This window comes from Chiloscyllium plagiosum, chromosome 47 (assembly GCF_004010195.1).
Source record: "Chiloscyllium plagiosum isolate BGI_BamShark_2017 chromosome 47, ASM401019v2, whole genome shotgun sequence".
NCBI classification, from domain to species: domain Eukaryota; kingdom Metazoa; phylum Chordata; class Chondrichthyes; order Orectolobiformes; family Hemiscylliidae; genus Chiloscyllium; species Chiloscyllium plagiosum.
The window spans coordinates 8,964,778-8,979,340 of NC_057756.1; the positions used below are offsets into that span (position 1 = coordinate 8,964,778).

Genomic DNA, 14,563 nt, shown 5'->3' on the forward strand with positions numbered 1-14,563 from the left:
AATGTTATATCATGTGCCCTCTTGGTTTGCCTCTGTTCTGTTTAAGTAGCTCCTGCACTTATTCTCCTCTGGGAGACCTGGTGTTTTGAGTCCTTGATCTCTACCATAAGCTTCCATTTTATCCTAATCCAACCCTTTATATTCTTCGACATCTAGGGTTCACTGCACGTTTTTCCCATCCTTCACTTTCACAGACATATTTTGGCCCAGTACTCTTACTATGTCCTTGTTGAAATACTCTCACTGGTTGGATTTGGATTTTCCTCATGTCGTAGCTCCCAGCCTACTTTGCATGTTCTTATGCTAAAGTTTGCCTTCCCCGATTTAGAAGTGTTATTTTTGCTCTTTTTCATAACTACCTTAAATCTCACTGAGTTCTGATCACTAACACCAAAATACCCTCTGACTGACAGTTCCACTGCTTGCCCAGTTTCATTTCTGCAATCTAGACCAGCACTGTCCCCTCTCTTCTGGAATTTTCTGCTTGCTAGATTAAAAAGCCCTCTGAGATACATATTAAAAATCCTGCTTATACTAACACTTTCACGTTTTGCTTATTCCAGTTAATATTTGCAAAGCTTAAATACTCTGCTATTAGTATATCACTTTTACACTTTAAAATTAGCCTTCATATCTAGCCTGACTGTTTGGGGACTATACTGCACCACCAGCAAGTGATGGTCTCCTTTTTGTTCTTAAGTTCTTTATACTAGATGAGCCAAAGTCCCCTTTTGTGCTGTTTGGGTGACTCAGGATGGCCTCAATTGAGGAAACTTTTCAATCAGCATTGACCCTGCCCCTGTCAGTCAGCATTGGCCCCGTTCATTGTCAATCAGCCCTGGCCCCACCTTCTATCAATCATATAATCCCTTCAATGCAGAAAGAGACGATTTGGCCCACTGCTTCCACACCGACACCCCCAAAGAGCATCCCACCCAAGCCCAGTTCCCAACCCTATCCGCGTAACCCCATATTCAACCCAGCTAATCCACCTCACCTACACATCCCGGCACTGTGGCTAATCTACCTAACTTGCACATCTTTGGACTGTGGGAGGAAACTGGAGCACCCAGACAAAACCCATGCAGACTTTTAGGAGAATGTGCAAATTCCACACATGTAATCACCCAAGGCTGGAATCAAATCCAGATCCCTGGCACTGTGACATTGCAGTGCTAATCACTGAGCCACTGTGCTGCCCTAATTAGCACCTATTCCACCTCCTGTCAATCGTCACTGATCCCGCAGTCTGTCAATCAAAAGCAAGAAGTGATATAGAGTCAGAAAGTGTAGAAAGCATCTGGGTGGAGTTGAAGAACCATAAAGAAAATAAAACAATGATGGTAGCTGTGTACAGGCCTCCTAGTAGTAGTCAGGATGTGGGGAAGAAAATAAATCCAGAGATGGAAAAGTCATGTAAGAAAGGCAGTGTTACAAGAACCAAGGGTGGGAGGGCTTCAGTCTGCAGATGGACTGGGAAAATCAGATTGAGAGTGGATCTCAAGAAAGGGAATTCATAGAATGTCTACAAGATGGTTGTTTGGAGCAACTAGTGTTCAGGGATGTGTGGGTCAGGTGTATTAAGTGTAGAGCAAAAAGGTAAGGGAATGGTTCTGGGTGGGTTACTCTTCAGAGGGTCGGGGTGTACTTGTTGGGTCAAAGGGCCTGTTTCCACACTACAGAGATTTGAGGGATCGGGTATTGAGCACTGGGTTGAGAATGTGGTGCTGGAAAAGTGCAGCTGGTCAGGCAGCATCCGAGGAGCAGGAGAATCGACGTTTCAGGCAAGAGCCCTTCATCAGAACTGAACTGGGATCAGGTTTCTGAGGAATACTATACTCAGAATTATGAGTCTGAGAGGGCATGGAGATGTTTCCACTCGTAGAAGAGGTTGGGACCTGAGATGAGGAGGAATTTCTTTAGTCAGAGGGTGGATCTGTGGAACTCCTTGCGGCAGAGGATGTGGAGGTGAAGTCACTGTGTGTATGTTAGACGGATATGGATAGGCTTTGAAGAAGGGTCATTAACTCTGCTTTCTCTTCACAGGTGCTGCCAGCTGCTGAGCTTTTGCAGTAATATTTCTAACCTTTTTTGAAAAGGTAGGTTCTTGATTGGCAAGCAGAAAAACTGTCATGGGGATGAAACAAACTTGTTGGGCTGAATGGCCATATTTCTGCCCCAATATCTTACATTTAAAAGTGATTGTTGATTCAATCAGTCAAAAATCACACGATACTAGGCTAGTCCAGCAGGTTTCGGAGGAGCTCCGAAAGGTTGCAGTTTCAAATAAACCTGTTGGACTATAACCTGGTGTTGTGTAACTTTTAACATTAACAATCAGCACGAACCATATCCTGTCCAATTCAGTCTCTGCTTTCTTTAAACATCTCCGGGCCCTTGTGATTGGCTCATATTACGCAAGCAGCTGGCACACTGACCAACCAGGAGCCGGCTTCGCCGAAAGGGGGAATTTCAAAGCACGCAAGCAGCTGCGAAATGAGCCAGTTCTTCCTGGGTTTCAATCCTTTGTCGCAGCTCTCTCTCAGGGATCCAGCTCTGTGTCCTGAGGCTCCAGGATTACTCTCCTCTCCTCTCCTACGATCCAGGGGACCGCATGATCCCCTTGCATCTCCGGGATTCTCCTCTCTTTTGGGATCCCATTCCCAGTCCTGGATACAGTAAGGGCTGATTGTTCACTCTGTGCCCCGGAAATGGCTGGACAGGAACAGCAGGTACCGAGTGAGGCTAGACGGTGAAGGGAGAGTGTGAGTGGAGCAAAAACGATTGGGAGACGGGGAAAGAGCGAGTGTGTGCTCGGTGATGTAGAGTCGGAGGGGGATTTGGGGGAGGAGGGAGAGGACAGGGAAAGAGTGGAGAGAGGCTTGTACGAGGGGGAAATAGCAGGCGCAAGAAAGATAAATCTATAAAAGTTAAAAATCACACAACACCAGGTTATAGTCCAACAGATTTAATTGGAAGCACTAGCTTTCGGAGCGACGTTCATTCGTCAGGTGATTGTGGAGGACTCTATCGTAACACAGAATTTATCGCAAAATTTTGCAGTGTGATGTAACTGAAATTATACACTGAAAAATTGATTGTCTGTTAAGCCTTTCATCTGTTAGAATACAGTGATAGTTTCACTTCTTTCATGTGTAAATCACAAAACCTTTTTTTTTAAAATTGCATTCTCGTTAGCTGTTAACAATGGGGATAGCTAGACAATATGTTGAAGGTGTTAGCTCCCCGTGTTCTCTGTCTATGACCTGATGTTTAGATTGATTCTAATCTAAAAAGTGAGATAACAGAGTTTTACGTACGTTCATGCAGTTTTTGAGCTCAGAGTTCTACAAAAGGGGCTAACTATGTTTTCCTGTTACAGGGACACAGCTCACAGAAACTACTCCCCCTGCTGCTGCTGCTAAATGTTGTTGCTGCTGTTTCAGGTCAGTGCTGTCACCGCTAGAACATTTCTGCAGTGATCAAAGGCTGGGGATGAGGGAAATTACTTTTAGCTGCTGCGTGGATTGCAAGTGGACCCATTGGGGGGTGGAGTAGATACCATAGGTTCATGCTTCACACCAAGATCATGAGAGCTGAAAGGAAGGAACTTAATGTCTTCAGATGGTACTAGGATGGTAGACTGGGAATCTGGTGGGCCTGTGATCGGTGACTGAATGCTGGCAACAGGTCGAAGAAATGCTATACGTTAAACAGAACTGAAATTTTTTGCTGTGTGTGGGGGGGTGGGGGAGGAAAGTGTCATCAGGACTGGGGATTGGACTTTAAATCCTGGGAAAGGGTGAAGTCTGACTGTATTGATGGAACTTTGTTCCACCATTCAAATGACATCATGACTGATCTGTAGTCCAAGTCCATTTACCTGCCTTTGGCCCATAACACTTGTACTTTTTGCTTAATAAAAAAATTCTCAGATTTTAAATTAACAACTGATCCAGCATCCACTACCCTTAGTGCAAGAGAGTTCCAAACAATTACCACCCTTTTGTGTGTAGAAGTGCTTTCTAAGATCTCTGCTGAACAGTCTAGCCCTAATAGTCAGACTGTGGCCCCTAGTTCTAGAATCCCCAACCAGCGGAACTGGTTTATTTATCAATCCAGTCTTTTACTGTTCATATCTTGAAGACTTTGGTCAGATTACCTCTTAACCTTCTAAATTCTGGAGAAAAAAAAAAATATATTCTCTCCTCGTAACTAGACCCTGAAGTTCAGGTATCAGTCATGTAAACCTACAATTTGTACTCTCTCCAAGACCAACATATCCTTTCTAAGATGCAGTGCCAGATCTGCTTGCAGTACCCCAAGTGAAGTCTAACTAGGGTTTTGTACAATACAGCAAAACATCTGCATCCTTATCTGAACCAACAAGTTTGTTTTGGCATCCACTGTATTTGACTTCATACCATTGAGAAAGTACCTTAACCTATCCTTTTCAGCCCAAAAGGAGAGGGGTAAAGTGTGACAGGTTGGTAACAGAGGGAGGTAAGATCCACATTTTGGGTTTCAGTCGATGGGTAGTTACCCCTTTACATGGAATTTGATTTTGAATATGTAGCTGTTTATTTTAATTCACAGACCAAGTCAGTTGACCCTCAGTAGTCAACTGTTGCAGTCTTTAGTTTTATTTTAAAATAACTAAGTTTTGAGTACAGTTCATGTTTTTAAAAGCTATGAATTGGATTTTTTTTTTTTTTACAAGGCTGTTGCTGGGATTGGATGGTTTAAGCTATAGGGAGAGGCTGAATAAGCTGGGGCTTTTTTCTCTGGAGCATCAGAGGCTGAGGGGTGACCTTATAGAGATTTATAAAATCATGAGGGGCATGGATAGGGTGAATAGCCAAGATCTATTTCCCAAGAGGGAAACTAGAGGGCATTGGTTTAAGATGAGAGGGGAAAGGTATAAAAGGACCTGAGGGCAACTTTTCATGCAGAGGGTGATGCTTGTATGGATATAATGTAGCAGCTGTGAATAATGGATAATTATTTTAAATCTCTTCTAGGTAACTCACCTTTCCCGGTTTCTGGGTACCTGAGGGAGCAGGTTGTGCTGCCCTGTACCTACAAAAGGAATGTCCCAGTCTCTGATTTACAGATAATCTGGGGGACACTTAAGAAGGAAATTGTCCACAAGTTTGTGAATGGGAGCGATGATTTAAGAGAACAAGACCCACAGTTCAGAAACAGAACAAACCTGTTCAAAGATCAACTGGAACAAGGCAACTGGTCAGTTCTGATCTCTGACCTCAGGGAGACAGACCAGGCCGAATATCAGTGTCAGATTTACAGCAGGATGGAGGATCACTTTCGATGGGAGGGAGTTGTTTCTGTCCATCTCTCTGTCACAGGTAAGAGATTTCTGTTCCTGATATGATGTTTAATCTCTGATTTTAAATGGTGCATTTTTTGTTGACTAGTCTGGAGTCTCAATACTTCTGCAGTTTGTTTCACACACTGTACTAAACACATGATGTTTCCTTTAGAGCGAGCTCCTACACCTGGACCGAACACACCTGTACTAGGTAAGTCTATTTCTAAACTACTGCATGTGTTTTCAGCTCTTACATTGGATCATGCTGGATCGATTGGGAGGAATTTTGGAAGTTTTGAAATGGTATGTGATATTTTTACAAGAATTACTTTGAGTGTGAGTGATGTGAGTCACTAACCTGGAATTGGTCCTTAAACTCCCTGCAATTGTTAAAAGCAAATTACTACGGATGCTGGAATCTGAAATCAAAACAGAAAATCTCAGCAGAAAGCTTTGACAAAGGGTGAGTTAGACTCGAAACGTCAGCTCTTTTCTCTCCTTGCAGATGCTGCCAGACATGCTGAGATTTTCCAGCATTTTCTCTTTTGGTCCCTGCAATTGTTACTTATGTTTCTCAGACTCCCCTTCCTATCACTTTCAGATGTAGAATTCTGAGAATTCCTGCTTTCCTCAAGCAGTAGTGTTTCTAGAATTGTGTAGGGAGTCTCTGTATAATATGAATAAAACTCTTCTGTTAGGGAATCTGATGGGATTGGGATTGATTCTGGTTATAATCAGTGGAGAGAAACACTGACTCACTCTTTGCACGTATGTTTACATATATGACGATGTATCTATTTAAAACCAATAACTGGAACTACCATCATAAATAACGTGTTACTGGAGTGTTAACTTTTTCAGACCATGGCTTGAATCCTAACATCTTGATGTTGAGGCAGAACAACAGGGTTGGAAAGTAAAGAAGGCAAGTCCTTTGCCTGGATTCCACAACCTCACAGGACCTTCTGTCAAATTTCTGTTGGTGTATTCAGTCACATGTACATCGATGGTGGAAACTCTCATCCCTAAGTAAATGCCATCCACAGACCATGGTGACAAGAACTAAAGAAGCAAGTAACTGATCAGAGCTTCATATAAATCCAGCATCACAGTGTAACCATGTGAAGTTTGGCATGTAATGTACCAGCAGGCAGGCTCTATCTGTGGATAAATCCTTTCAATCTTTTCCAGGTGACTGGCCTGTCCCAGTTTCTGGGTTCCTTGAGGAGCAGGTTGTGCTGCCCTGTATCTATAAAGGAAATGTCCCAGTCTCTGATTTACAGGTTATGTGGGGGACGTCCAGGAGTGAAATCGTACACAAGTTTGTGAATGGGAGCGATGATTTGAGAGAACAAGACCCACGGTTCAGAAACAGAACAAACCTGTTTAAAGATCAACTGGAACAAGGCAACTGGTCAGTTCTGATCTCTGACCTCAGGGAGACAGACCAGGATGAATACCAGTGTCAGATTTACAGGAAGGTAGCTGCTCACTTTGATTGGGAACAGACTGAACATGTTCATCTCTCTGTAACAGGTGAGCAGTGTCTGTTTCAAGTATTCTGTATTTAGTCTTTGGTTTTATGGTGATGGTATTGCAGGAACTACGTTACTAGATAACTAATCCAGAAACATGAACTAACCATCAGAGGAATCCTGCCATGTCATTTTTGGAAATTAAATTCAGTTTATTAAATAAAAATATGGAAGTAAGATCCCAATAAACATGACCATGAAGCTGTTGAAACTGGTTCACTCATCCCTTTTGGGAAGGAAACCCGTTACCCTTAGCTGTTCTGATCTATGTGCGACTCCAGTCCATAATTAACCTGAGTGAGTTTTAACTGGACCCTGACTTGTTCAGATGCTTCAATCAAGCCACTGGATGGACTGGAAAAAAACTGAATGGACCAGTGGCTACAACCCAAGGACTGAATCAGGACACAACAAAGATACATACCCAGCCCAGTCAACATGGTAAAGAACATACACTAAAGCTGGGCTGTTGGATTTAACTGAAGAGAGGCTGCTGCTGGTCATTGTCCAGTTCTCTCTATTGGAAAGCATGTATCCATCCCATTGTGGGCCATGTGTGTGTGTGTAAGGAGCTGTGGGATGGTCCTGTGTGTGTGTTTGTGACTATTGGGATCTAACCTCCCACATCCCTCCAGTACTAGAATTAACCAGAGATCAATTTGTATTGTGCTGGTTCTGAAAGACTAGGCGCTGAAGGTCTCTGCTGTTAGTTTTGTTTGTGTGTCCCAGTCTGTTAATGGCTTCATTCTGTCTCTAGGTCCTGGACTCTCCACTGGACTAAGAGTTGGATTGGGAATCGGGATTGCTACTATTTTTATTGTAGCTGGAATTGTGGGTTACATTGTCCTCCAGCGACAAAGAAGGTGAGTTGTGGAATGTTCCACTATTTCCATGGTAACCCTTTGATCTTTGTATAACATTGTGTGAAATGTTGCTGAGCTCTGTCCCTGCCCATTCCCTGAGCTGTGAGGATACAGCATCCATTCACTTCCAGCTTGTCATCCTCTCACTGTTGAACAGTCTCTGTGGATTGAACTGGAGCAAATATTATCCCACTGGAAAACCAGAGAATATTTGAGGTGGTGCCACACAATAGGTTTTTGCACAAGATAAGGGCTAGTGGGATTGGGGGTAATACAGCCTGGATTGAGGATTGGTTAAGAGGAGAAGAACAAAAATAGGCTATTGAACCCCCTGAATCTGCTTTGCTACTCTCTATCATGGTTAGTCATCAACATCAACACAGCATTCCTCTGATCTACCTATATCCCTTTGTCATTAGTCTCTCAAAATCTGACGATCTGTTTTTGAAGTTGCTTTAATGGCAGACAGGTAGAGAATTGCAAAGATTCATCACCCTGAGTGAAGTTCCTCCTCATCTCAGTCCTAAACATCTTCCATTTTCTTATTGTTTGTCAGTGTCCCAAGGTTCCAGACTCTACAGTTAGGAGACCCAAAATCCTTCCTGTGTCTATCATCTATCACTTCTTCAGAAGTTTAAGTTTCCAAATATATCCTTTTCATTCTTCTCAGCACCAGGTAATATTGGCCCAAGCTCCTCCATCTACCCCCATATGCCAGTTCCACCATACCAGAAATCGGTCTGGTGAACCTCTGCTGCACTTTCTCAATGGCACTTCCTTAGGTAATGGGACTACAACTGTACACACTGTTCCCGGTGTGGTCTCACGAGTGTTGTATGCAATTGAAGCAAGGCATCCTGTTTGCTTTCTAAATTTCTTGCTATGCGTGCACATTAGCTTTCAATAAATTGTGAACAAAGCTGTTTAGGTCCCTGGATATCAACACTTTCAAACCTCTCCATCATTCCTTAAATAGTCTGCACCTCCATTCTTCCTATCAAAGTGATTAATGGACAGAAATGGAGTAGGAATATCTTTGTTTATTAATGAAACTGTATAGATCTGTTGGGAGGCCTCTCTATTCACAATCTACATCAATTGAGACTTGATGGGCTTCTTCTGTACTTTATGGTTCTATGGTCAGGGTAATATGTGCAAGTTTGCAGGTGGTGCAATTTTGGCTGGGAAGGTAAGCAGTATGGAGGGCAGAGACTGCAAAACTGATGTAGGCCCGTGACTGGGCAATGATGGTAGGAGATGGTGTATAGTTTTGTAAGTGTGAATGGTCAACTTTTGGAAAAATGGAAAAGTAATATTTTTACAGTGGGAGGTCAGTGCATGGCATTCAAGGAGGATTTTTTACGCCAATTCCAGATAACTAGAGTCATAAATATTTGTTCAAGAACTGTTATAAGGATAGCCATGCAGGTACAGATTGAGTAGTGATGGAGAAGCTTCTGGGAATAATTATTTGGGATTGAAGTAGTAGTCATGTGGAAAAAGGTGTATTAATTGGGAAGAGTCAGCACTGACTACTTAAGGGGAAGTTATGCTTAACAATTCTGGAGTTTCTTTTTGAGGAGGTAAAAGAAAATGTTACTAAGAGTAATGCTATTGATGTGGCATATGTTACATTCTAACAACTTGTAAGAATGTGTAATGTGTACTCTGCTGATCTCACTCTACTAGGAATTGTGATCAAAACCACTCCAGGCATCAAAGCATCAGATGGTCTCTCTGTGAGAGGTGACCTGTTCAGATCAAGCACGGAGCCTCGTGTCAACAACACCCGACCATCAGGATGGAGTGGCTAGGGGAACGTGGCTGTCCGACACTGATTTTTCACTGCACTGAACCTGGATTCCATATATTCACCAGCCTCTGGTTGTAGAAATTCCTTCTCATATCTGTTCTAAAGTGATGTCCCTTCACTCTGAGGCTGAGCCCTCAGGTCCTTGTCTCTCCTAATCATGGAAATGTCTCTGCCTCTAATTGTTCAAAATTGACACTCCAACCAAAATGAAGCACTGAACGGTGATAGGAAACCTGTTCAGGTGAAGCACAGAGCCCTGTGCCAACAGCACCTGAGCATCAAGATGGAGCAGCTGGAGAACAAAACCTTCTGGGGAATAGGATTGTCCAGCACTAACTATGTTTCCACTGCAAACAGCCTGGCTCATGGAGGGGGGAAATCAGCCCAGTATTGTAGCCTTATGGAAGGTGTTTGATACAGTGCCACACAATAGATTTGAGGAAAGTTATAGGTCATGGAATAAAAGGGACTTTAGCAACTTGGTTTCAGAATTGGCTGAGGGGAAATAAAAAGGAATAATTGTTAAAATGGATATTTTTCAGACTAGAGGAAGCTTTGTAGAAGTATTCCCAAGAGGCTGGTATTAGGACCCTTTTATCTTCCTGATACATTTCAAAGTTTGCATATGAGGCATAACTTGGAAGAATTATATACTGAGGATTGTGTAGAACTACAAAAGGACTTAGACAAATGGGTGGAGTGGCCAGATGGGTGGTAGACTGGGCCCAATGTAGAGAAGTATGAGATGATGCATGTTTGATCGGAAGACCATCAAAAGATAACATAAAATAGGGTGTACAATTCTAAAAGGAGTTGCAGGAGCAACAGGTGGCCAGACAGATGGAGAACAAGGAGCAAGTGAGGACTGCAGGTGTTGGAGATCAGTCAAAGTGTGGTGATGGAAAAACACAGCTGGTCAGGCAGCATCTGAGGAGTAGGAGAGTCGATGTTTGATCAATGAGCTCTTCTTCACGATGAAGAGAGGAGTTAGTAAAACATCATTCATAGGGGCATGGAGTGTCAGAAAAAATGTAATGTTGAACTTGTACAAGACACTTGAATAGAGGATAACAGGAGATCTGATAGAGGGTTTCAAAATCACAAGCAGGTTTTACAGAGTAGAGAGGAAGAAAATGTTCCTGTTATAAAAGGATTGAGAATCAGAGCACAGGTTTAAAGTGCTTTTCAGAAGAAGCAAATGCAAACTGATTTTTAAAGGAAGTTTTCACGCGGCAAGTCTTAAAGTATGGAATGTGCTTTCCTGGCAGTGTGCTGAATAGGTTCCATTGAGGCATTCAAGAGAGTATTAGATAATTGAAACAATTTCTGCAAGGTAATGGGGGGGAGAAAGCAGGAGATTGGTACGAGATAATGATGCCCTCTTGAAGAGCTGGTGCAGACACAATGGGCAGCACCTGAACCAGAGCCCGTCAGTGATAGTCCCAAGGTAACATGCAGGTGGTTAGGAAGATAAAGGGGACATTGGGCATTATTGGAAGAGGAAGATGTATTAGAGGACAAAATCTTGCTGTAAGTTACATACGGGATAGGTATGAGCAAATTAGAAAATTGTGAAGGATTGATCCCAATCCAAAGCAGGATATTTTTGCCTCAGTGTAAAACAAAAGTTCCCTAGACTCAGTCCTGGGATGAATGGGTTCAACAAAGGTGAGATTATTTAATGGAAATATAATATTCTGGGGGTCTTGAAGATAGATGCTGAGTGGCTGTTTCCCTCCTACCTGGATGGAATTCTGTATCTCAGATGGTTGTGGATGCTCTATTGGTCAATATATTTGGGGCTGAGAGCTAGATTTTTAAACTCTTGCCTTTGTTTTCATATTCCGTTTGTGGTTTATCTCTGCCTATCTGTAATGTCCTTTACTCACACAACTCCATTCCTCCTCTTTTTTTTCCATCAGTCCACCACAGACAGCTGTGCTTTCAGCTGTCTGGATGCTAGGGTCTGACATGTCCTCTTTTCTGAGTTTATCGGAATCCCACTCCTGTGCTGTGATTCTCTTTATAAAAACCAAACACTGATCAAACTTAAATTTCTTTTCGTGTAACTTATGGTCGAGTTTAATTGTCCTTGTGAAGCATTTCAGATGTTGTCTGTCAAAGGTGTTATTTAAGATCATAGGAGCAGAATTAGACAACTTGGCTCATCAGGTCTGCTCCACTTTGATATCATGGCTGATATGTTTTGTATTACCATTCTGCCTTGTTCCATTAACCCTCTATCTCCTTGCTAATCAAAAGCCCATCTAACTCTGACTTAAAACCTACCCTCCACAGCTCTGTGGCATGCGTTTCACAGATTCACCATTCTCTGGCTAAAGAAATACCTTCTCATCTGAGTTTTAGGGGTTGTCCCTTCACTGAGGCATTGCCCTCTGGTCCTTGTCTTTCCTAATGACGGAAAAATCTTTTCCGCATCCAGGTTAAGTGCAACTTGATATTCAAACCTCTAGCGTTTTCAACACCCCCAACACTTAGTCTGGGCATCAGAGTATTCAGTGACTGGGAAGCCCATCTCCGGATTTCTTTGTTTCACTCAATATCCACATCTCTCTGCTCACCAACACCCAATATACATCCCTCACAGTGGGAGGAGGAACTATTGCAAGGTTCTCTCACTCTCCCTCCGCTGGCCCTCCCTCTATCAGACAGCACAGCTCTTAGTGTCCTAGCTCTTGCCCATTGCCTCCTGTATAAGCCTCCTCTCATCTACCCTATCCTCTATCACCATGCTTTCATTGGTCCACAAGATGTTGTGTCCTTCAATACGGCTGTGCTCCTGAATAGCTCCTTTTAAATTTGACCAAAATGTTAGAGTGTAATATGCACTGTGGTTTTTCTCTCCTAGACACTCCAGCAATCGAAATGAAGCATCGAATGGTGTCACTTTGAGGGGTGATTTGCGCAGGTGAAGCGTGGAACCTTACGACAACAGCACTTGAGCGTCAGGATGGAGCAGCTGGAGAACAAAACCTTCTGGGGAACAGGGCTGTCCAGCACTGACTGAGTTTCCACTGCACTGAGCCTGGCTCAGGGAAGGGGGAATCAGTCTAGTGTTATGGTGATTGAGTGATTCCTGGTGGAAAGTTTATGTGGGTGATGCTGCCAGGACCCCATTTGTTGTCCATCTCTAAATGACCCACAATAAGTCCTTGTAGTGTTGGTGCTCCCACACTGGGAAACATGGAAAGAGGCTTCAGAAAATTCCTCCTCAGCAGCACCTACTGGTCAAAACCAGGAACTACATTACTGCCAGCAACTGGTTTATATCCAGGATTCAGACTCTGGATGGTTTACAGACTGAAAATGCACTGATTATGCAACACACTAACTTGCTATTCTGAAAAAATCTTGATTATCCGTACTCTGTGCTCTCTGTCCAATGTGATCCTATGCATGTGGTATGTTATTGTTGACTTTCTGATTGGGTGGGAAGAGGAACAACTTTTAACTTTGTGTGGGAGGAGCTAGGTTTGTGGCAGGGGTTTATTTACCACCAGTATTCTGTACAATCCAAGGGTGAACTGTATTCTGAGTGACACTGGAGGATATGGTTTCTGTTGGTACATTTGAGGCTTTGTGACAACTGAGTATTGAAAAGTATGGTGGGGACTATAATCTAGAAGGCTTTTTCTGTTAAGTGTGTTGGAATACACTTCTGCTTTCTTAACCCAAAATTGGCCCTTTGATATTTTTGTCTTTTTCATGAGGTTCATTCATCTGTAAGAACTATGTCACTTTTACTTGTTTTTCTGCAGTTGGAAAGGTGTTTTTTTTTGTACTGGTGATGTTTTTAAAAGAAAGGTTGTACTGGAAAAGCTTTTTTTTTTTAATCCCATCGATGTTCTCTGCTTTCCCATGTCTTTTCAAGTCATCAGTCTCAAAGACAATTTTTGATCCCCTTTGCAGCTTTATCTGATAGGTTTCAGTTGGGGGGAGGGAGGGGAAGTGAAGGTGGAGAAAGAGTTCGTCAGCGAGACTCATGGATAACACCGTTTCTAGTTCCTCTTTGCTACCTGTTGGGGTCAATTCGTCTGAGGTGCTCCTGAGATTGGGAGGTGTCAGACAGTTGCCCTCACTGTATTCATTGTCTGATGGGAGTAACTCATTTTCTTCAAGAACAAAGAGCAGCAAAAAAAATGACTCATTTAATATGTGACCTCAGTCTCCATAAATCTCTTTTAGGTCCCTAATTGACTCTGGTCCTCCTGTTTTATCCTTTTCCTGTTCTTGTGTTTGTGGAAGTCTTTTGATTTACTTTTTGTTAGCTGCCAATCTCTTGTATTAAGAAGTTGAAGTCATGTACTGTACCTTGAGAGTGAACTAAGAGATAACAACAAGCACTTATGTGACTAGATAGTCAGTGTGCTGGAAAATATGTAACATTTGGGTGTGAAAGGAATACCTGAGTTTTGGTTGGTTAAATTTAAATTGTTGTCAAAAAAACAATCAGTTTAAATTATGCCCCAGGATACTAAAACCCAAATTGTTTGAATTTATTGGTTCGATGTTGGCAACATAATGAGATGATCCAATGTTTTGGGGGAGGAAGGGTTATGAATGCAGACATTTTGAAAATTGGTCAGAGAGCAACTGCCATCAAGACAGAAATGCATAGGGAGCTAACATGCTCACTAAGAAATTAGGAAACACTCTCCATCAAAAGGTACCCTTTCATATGAAACATACTCATAGTAAAAAGACAGACGACAACCCAGGGAGATCTTCAGCCGGAAGACAGACACAGAAGACTATAGTAGCTGTGTGGTTTTGAAATTAAGTTGATGTAATTTCAAGTGTCTTATTGGAACAGTATATTGTTATAGAGTTGGAGTCAGATAGTAAGCAATTGAAAGGGGAGTTTAGAGTTGTGAGTAGTTGTTGTTTTAATGCTTACTTTCAGAGTTAAAAGTTTTGATGTTATTTTCTTTGAACAATAGAATTTGGGAGTTCTCTGTCCCTCATATTTTAACAGATTACAAGGTGAGGTGAGCTTTTTCTG

The 14,563-nt window shown here is 42.4% G+C and overlaps 1 protein-coding gene across 2 annotated transcripts; it reads left to right on the top strand.

Moving 5' to 3' along the window:
• Positions 1 to 2,475: 2,475 nt before the first annotated feature.
• LOC122544197 (CD276 antigen homolog) lies at positions 2,476 to 14,004 on the top strand. Of its 2 annotated transcripts, XM_043683249.1 has the most exons (7): positions 2,476 to 2,732; positions 3,383 to 3,446; positions 5,022 to 5,366; positions 5,502 to 5,540; positions 6,521 to 6,865; positions 7,622 to 7,727; positions 9,417 to 14,004. In XM_043683249.1, the coding sequence occupies exons 1-7, from the start codon at positions 2,712 to 2,714 to the stop codon at positions 9,475 to 9,477; spliced, it is 981 nt and encodes a 326-aa protein (XP_043539184.1). In that variant the 5' UTR covers positions 2,476 to 2,711; the 3' UTR covers positions 9,478 to 14,004. The 2 variants fall into 2 exon arrangements, with proteins under 2 accessions (XP_043539184.1, XP_043539185.1); XM_043683250.1 differs by lacking the exon at positions 5,022 to 5,366.
• Positions 14,005 to 14,563: the final 559 nt, after the last annotated feature.

What these genes read in the sequence shown, in the direction of transcription:
- LOC122544197 (XM_043683249.1), top strand. Translation starts at nt 2,712, where the DNA reads ATGGCTGGACAGGAACAGCAG. An exon ending in ACCGAACACACCTGTACTAG is followed by an intron (nt 5,541 to 6,520) that starts GTAAGTCTATTT and finishes AATCTTTTCCAG; the next exon opens with GTGACTGGCCTGTCCCAGTT. An exon ending in GTCCTCCAGCGACAAAGAAG is followed by an intron (nt 7,728 to 9,416) that starts GTGAGTTGTGGA and finishes TCACTCTACTAG; the next exon opens with GAATTGTGATCAAAACCACT.